The 6,880-nt window shown below is 39.4% G+C and overlaps 1 protein-coding gene across 2 annotated transcripts in view; it reads right to left on the reverse strand.

Annotated features, from left to right (window-relative positions):
• Positions 1-8: 8 nt before the first annotated feature.
• The window catches only part of laptm4b (lysosomal protein transmembrane 4 beta), a 9,114-nt gene continuing 2,242 nt past the window's right edge, over positions 9-6,880 (reverse strand). The window contains exons 3-8 of one of the 2 annotated variants that reach the window (XM_032535017.1): positions 5,315-5,388; positions 5,093-5,215; positions 4,863-4,961; positions 3,470-3,565; positions 3,168-3,198; positions 9-255 (exon numbers count right to left, since the gene is read on the reverse strand). In XM_032535017.1, coding sequence (XP_032390908.1) covers positions 80-255; positions 3,168-3,198; positions 3,470-3,565; positions 4,863-4,961; positions 5,093-5,215; positions 5,315-5,388 — 599 coding nt within the window. In that variant the 3' untranslated portion in view covers positions 9-79. The remainder of the gene's footprint in view (positions 256-3,167; positions 3,199-3,469; positions 3,566-4,862; positions 4,962-5,092; positions 5,216-5,314; positions 5,389-6,880) is intronic. The other variant, XM_032535018.1, reaches the window with a different exon arrangement.

Below are 6,880 nucleotides of genomic sequence, written 5' to 3' on the forward strand. Positions count from 1 at the left end.
GGGGGAGGAGAGGAGTTGTTGGCTCAGGGTCAGTCTTATCTAATCTAAGGTTGGCATGTATCCAAGATGAAACCAGCCTCTAAGACATTGTTTTGTCTTGTCTTTCAACATCTTCCAGCGAGCGTTGGAGGGAGATGTGGTAGGTGTTTAGGGTATGGGGTCCAGGATCGAGGACGTCTCTCATGCCTCCATATACTGGGGGGGGGGCTCCTTCGGTGGTATGGCAATGGCCTCCTCGTATGGTGGCAGCAACACCTGAAATGTAACAAAAAAAAACAGACGGCGTCTCAGTCCCTAGCGTACTTACAATGTAAATTCATCCATTGCGATGAATGAGCCAATTGGGCAGTTTTTGAGGAAACTATTTGATGCAGAAATGTACACATTCAGAATTAAGACACTCAAATAAAATGGCGGCCAGTTTTTATAGTAAATTATATAGTAAGTAGAAAGTAATTTCCGACACAACCTTAGTAACTGTGGAAGGTTTCTTCTCCATCGTTCATACTCATTCTATCCCTATAGAATGCATTTCTAGCTGCAAGGATAACATCCCACACAACCCTTTAGAGGACAGATTGCCTTCTCTCCATCTGAGGTTTCTTTCTGTAAATGGTGTTATAAAACCAGCACTGTTGCTAATTCAGTGAAAGAGTGAGAGAGAATATGCTCCGAGGGGACTGAATTGTGAAGCAGCCAGGGAGGCCCGGCGAACACATCACTGGGAGGATTTGAAATGAAGCGGACAAGCAGACAATTATTTCACATGTTCAAAAGAAGAGAGGACGAACGGAGATACATAGAGAGAGAAGGGGGAAGAGAGAGAGAGAGAGAGAGAGAGCGAGATGACCCTTGTGCATTTTAATGGTGTTTATGTAAAAGCACAGCAGATAAGCAGCTGGGTACTTGATATTCAGTAAAAAGCCATCTAGTAAAAATAGATGGAGCGCTCTATTCATTCAGCAGTGTGTTTGAGAGAGGGAATACCATGTCGTCACTATTCGTGCAAATATGTGAGCTGTCAGCCACAGATATTTGTTGTATTTCAATACTTCTGATTAAAATTTTAAAAAAAAAAGAAAAATTGCTGTGGTGAATTCTTATGCATTAATGGTTTAATTTTAATGAACCTTTTTGAATTATTTTTTTTTTTAGTACACATACGGTATAGCCGGTATTTTATCACTTGGTATGATTTGTTTACTAGAAAACATATTACTTTTTAACTTTTTTAATAGAAGCGTAACATTGGTAACAGCGTGTAACATTTGCTACTATATCAATTACTATTACTATTAACTATTTCATTAGATTCCTACACAGCTTCGTTTCATTGTGCTGTGGTGACTTTTTACCAACTTGCCAGGCTGCGTCGCAAAACTTGTTGACTCATTTCTATTACATATTTTATTGAAACAGAGATATGTTTCACACAAAATTATTTAGTTAAAAAAAGAAAAGAACAATACATTTGTCTACAGTTTTTTAAGATGTACATTATGTCTACAGTAGGAATAAATGAATTGACTGAGAGCACAGTACTGACAGACTAATTGTTTTTTGTGTTTTCATGGAATTTTTTGTACATGGTAAAAATATGACAGCCGAAATTATAATATAATACACAACACTAACTAAATAAAAAATGTAAGCGTGTCACCTGCTAACAAATTTGCACACGTTAGTTTTGTTCTTTGCATGCTTTACATGCAAATACATTTTAAATAAATTCTAAACTAAGCATTTATCCTAAACTGAGTGTTTTCATTTTAAATGTATTCAGTGTTTTCTCTCAAAATTTGGTTGAGGAAAACTATTTTGCATCCTGCCTCCATTATATCTGCAGTGGACATAACTGATGGGCACATATCTAGTACTAGGACATATGATATGATACAATATCATATCAGACCCTAATGGATCAGATCCTGCATGTAGAGTCAGTTTTAAAAGGTAGAAAACCCATCAGCAATATGAACCAGGGCCACCCGTGACAACAAGGACAAAGTGACGACAGCGGGTGTTGGACAGATTAATGTCTTATGTATCAGTGTGGAGGATTACAGACAGACAAATGGAAACTGTGACTATGCTAAAGCCTCTCAGAAAGCCCATGAGTCAAGACTGAAGGGAACAAGTGGGGTGGACACCCGGCTCCACACAGCCAGCCAATCACACCACAGGATGATCTACAGCACGCACTGTGCTGCTACCCACAGCACCAATGGCACTTCACTGACTGACAGACAACCCAGATAAACTGGTTTCACTTCACAGTTCTGCTCTACTGATAATAACTATTACTTTGTGGTGATTTTACAGCAGGACCTCACTAACCTGAACCTCCTGGAAATGAAGTTATTTGACATGTGAACCGGCTCAGCGGCCACAATATACGGAGGACATAATACATTTTTCAATTAAATTTTCTGTAAATAATAACGTATATAAAGAAATTGATGACACAAATAATAGGTTATACATATGTTCTGGTCTTTTATTTTCTTAAAAAGAATCTAAAAATACAATAAGTGTGCTGCAATACAAAAAAATAAAAATAAAAAAACAATATCTATGAAGTGTTACAAACACTATGTTCACTATGTCCAAAAAGGAGCATGTTAAATGTTTATTTAACATGCATATTCATTTAACTTCTAAAGTCTAAGGTCGAGGTTAATGAGGTTTTCTGAGAATTTAGCATTTACTAGTTTTAAAAATGCAATCTGTTTATTTTTCAGGCTCTACATAGCTGCTCTAAGTGCCATTCAAGCTATTTCATCATAATGACGTACGTAGAGACAGAGCGCAAACAGAAAAATGCCTAAAAGCTGCTGTGTGGTGATATTCACTACCAACAGGGTAAATAACCCATGACTTAAGTTTTTGTAAGCTGTTGACCCTAAAAGTGGATTGAACGGGTAGAATCAACAGGGAGAATGGGATAACTGTGGGATCCACACAGTTTTTTTGGGTCTGTAGCATAGGAAAACTTAAGTTATGTGTTCTTGCATTGTTGGAAGGGAATATCTTCTGTTTGCTAGGAGACAAAATTGACAAGAAGGAACCTTCACGCAATACAAGTCAATGGAGAGTTCTTTTTACCTCCGGTGGGGGCGGGACTTAAATGCGCTATGTCTCTACCAATTAATGCCTATAATTCTTACCTTGTACATTAAAAGGTGTCAACTCATTGAGCTGAAATAACATACAAAAGTAAATGTAGTATAAATCAATAAAACCTCACCGATGTTGAGCCAAGAATCTTATTACACTGTATTAAAGTTAATGTGCCAAACATAGTAACAAATCAACTTCAATTTTTTTTTAACAAAATGATCTTCCCCGTATATAATGAACTGAAAGCCAAAACAATGCTGTGGAATGCAATTTTATTATAATCTGAGTGAGAGTTTATTTTGAGTCTGTGCTTGAGGTGAGGAGCTAGAAGGTGGATGTGAGGACTCACCGTGGTGTCATTGGTTGTGACATAAACCAGAACCTCCGTAGTGCCCCTGCCGCTCACATATCTGTAGCAGTTCCACACACAGCCAATCAGGTAGGCCTGTCCCCGGGGGGTGAAAAAAAACACACAATGACCTTTAATAATTTTGTCCTCACTTTGTATTATTGCTGATGCTGCTTGTTATGATTTCATCCATTCATCAAGGTCAGGGATGACCTCATCCTTGATAAAGTGTCATATATTGGCTACCTTTGCAACAAGAAAGGTCAGGATACATGGGCATTTGATACAGTTGTACAAGTATGGGGAAATTCTCCTGGACAATGTTGCCCTTCTTGGTCTTCCACCAGCATTGTAGCCTGTAAAGCTATGTTAGCAGTCGGGTTTAGGTTTGTCTGACTTGGCATAAGAACAGAAGGTTCATTGTGTATATGTGTGAGTAGCCTGCTGAGTCTGTACCTCTGCCAACAGTAAGCGCAACCGACCAACCAGGAAACCAGGCAGCCTGCTAGCCAACAACTTTACCATCTGCAGAGTTGACCTCCTCACTGTGATACTGACTCTCTAACATTTTCAATCACATTGATAATGTGCTAGGCTGGCAGTTTGCATTGCTACTAAGTCTGACCTGCCCATATACTTTCCATCTTTTTATTCATCCAACCATCTGTCTCTCATCTGCATCTCTCTAACTGCTGCATCCCTCTCTTCCCTCTCCAGTGCTCCTTCTTTCTGCCTGTCTGTATCTGTCATTTATGCTAAGTGCAGTCAAGTGGATTCTTCAGCAGGAACTTTAGCAGTGGCTGTTTCCTATCATAAAACCCAAGCTTTGGCTTTGGATATCTGCCGAGAACATTTCCAATCTAAGCTTGGAGGAGAAACAACTTGATTTGATTGTACAGATGACTGCAACTTCCTGTCCCCTCTCGTCCCAGAGCCCCCGAGCACAGCTACGCCTGGAGAATCATCCATGCATTAAGGGGGAATTACTGGGCAGGAGTTGGTTTCCTGTTGTCCCTGAGCCACTGCTCTCTGACTGTGTGATAATCTTGTGGAGAACATTGATAATGAAAATGTTCACACTGGCAGATTAATTACACAAGCCATATGGTTCGTATTGCCATGATGTGCACAGTGTGAGATTTGATCTTGATTGCCTTGATCACGTTGCAAAATGATGAGCAAATCTATAAAAAAAAAAAGGCAGTTCTACAGCGAACAGATGTTCAGTGAGTGTGTGTAATGTATATACATGGGTTGAATATATCATTTTATTTTCAAAGAATACCTTTTCCTTTACATCTGTTCAGATTGATGTTGCAGATGCAATTACTAAAGCCCAAAAAGGCCAAACCTAGGGATAATCTGCAGTGCTAAAGAGAGCCTATGGTCTTACCTTGAAGGAGAGGATGCAGCCAATGAATAGGAGAACTGCAAAAACTAGGCACATGTTGTTGGTGGACATAATGTCCTCTTTGTAAGGGAATGTCCCTGGCTGGAAGAGAGGGATATAGATTCAAATAAATCAATGTCAGGAGTGAAAGAAAAGACAGTAAGTGTTTTTTTACAAATCTAATATGAAGCCATTAAAAGTAGGTGTTGGGGTTGAAGTGAAAGAGTTCTTACCAGCTGCTGGAGGTAGTCCTGCACTGTGTTGGGATAAACGACCACACTAATGGCTACCAGTGTGTTAAGGGCAAAGTCAAAGATTTGGTAGCAGAAGAATGGAATGATCCAAGCAGCATGTTGCTATGTGGGAGAAATTGAAAATAGATGAAGGAACTCAGAAACAACTAAGGTAGGTTCAGAGGTCTGTTTGAATCTCATTTGTATTGTTTGTTTATTTACCTTGTAAGCACCATATGTTGCCATGCCACATATGAGAATCATGAGGAGGGATATTGCAGTGGCTATGCAGATATCTGCGGAAGCAAAACCCAACAAACATAACAGTGTGAGAACAGATAATCTACTTTACCAGTGAAAAACAGCAGCAATATTTTACTGGAACTCTTGATCCTACAGATGTAATCCAAAAGTCTTCATGGGGACATGGATTTCACAAAACAAAGCACCTTAAGTAACCTCCCCATTTATCGTGTTTAATCTGCCTTGGGAAAAACATGATCAGCACATGGATAATAGTTATGCAAGATGTACTAAATTTGAGTATATGTAACACCCCTCTCACATTCAAATAGCAGCTGTGAAAACTGACCGATGAGATGCATGTGTGTCACAAGATATCCGCATATGTACTGTTTGGTTACAGGGATCCCAGTTTGGTTTGAATAAACAGTACTGGCTGTAAAACAGTGGAATCAATGTATGCCTGGTAGTTTTGTCAGCATTGTTAGCAGGAAAACTTCCAAATTTCCATGTCTTTACATAGTACAAACTGAACTGAATGTGACTTCTGTATGACTGTTGGTGAGCACTCTGCAACACTGTTTATTACAGTACTGATACTGTGTTAATACCCAGGAAAGTATGATACCCTTCCATCTTAATCCCTTGACACACACACACACACCAAACACACACGCACGCACACACACACGCACACGCACACACACACGCACACGCACACACACGCACACACACGCACACGCACATCTGAGTTCAAATTTTAAGATTTCTCTGCATATGATCAGGTTAAGGATACCTGCCTACTGCAAAACCATAATACCAACTTGTCTCCATCCTTTCCTACTGTTTCACAATTTTTTACTGATGCTGCACAAGTAAGAATGCTAGACGGCCCTTTTAATCCGTTAGAGAATTAGAGCAGTCGTTTTTAATCAGAGTAGCCAGTGACAGGGTATGTGGTGTTCCAGAGGCGACAGCGACGATGATAGCTGCTGGTGGGGAAATACTGAAAATACACATGCACACTGATTTCTTGTTTATCGAGTCTAGTCTACTCAGCTTTGTCTGTGCTGAGAGAAGCACTCTGGGGGGAAAAAAGTGGTGGGCAGAAGGGAGAAATGATTTTAGAGCTGCAGAAACACAGGGCTATATGAACATGTTGTTGATTTTAATTGGCACTGCCTGCAAGTACTGGGAGATATACTTAAATAATATTATTAGGGCCATGAAACTTGGTTATTTGCTTACTGTAATATTTTGATATTGCTTATTATAAGACCACTGAATATTGAGTGTATTGTCCTCATCAAAACACCAACTGCCATAACTAAAATATTCAATTAAAGTATTGAAGAGGGGAACATTTGTCATTTGACGTGTCTGGAAAGAGATGGATACACTAAAGACAATAACAGTGTTTTAGATTTGAGCCTTTTTTTGACAGCATGTCATTCAAATGTTTTAGGCATCACGTGTGCGCACGCACGCAGGCATGCACCATCTCTAATCTACACAATCTGTAACTAATTATCTATCTATCTATCT

The sequence above is a fragment of the Etheostoma spectabile genome, chromosome 14, assembly GCF_008692095.1.
Source record: "Etheostoma spectabile isolate EspeVRDwgs_2016 chromosome 14, UIUC_Espe_1.0, whole genome shotgun sequence".
NCBI classification, from domain to species: Eukaryota; Metazoa; Chordata; class Actinopteri; order Perciformes; family Percidae; genus Etheostoma; species Etheostoma spectabile.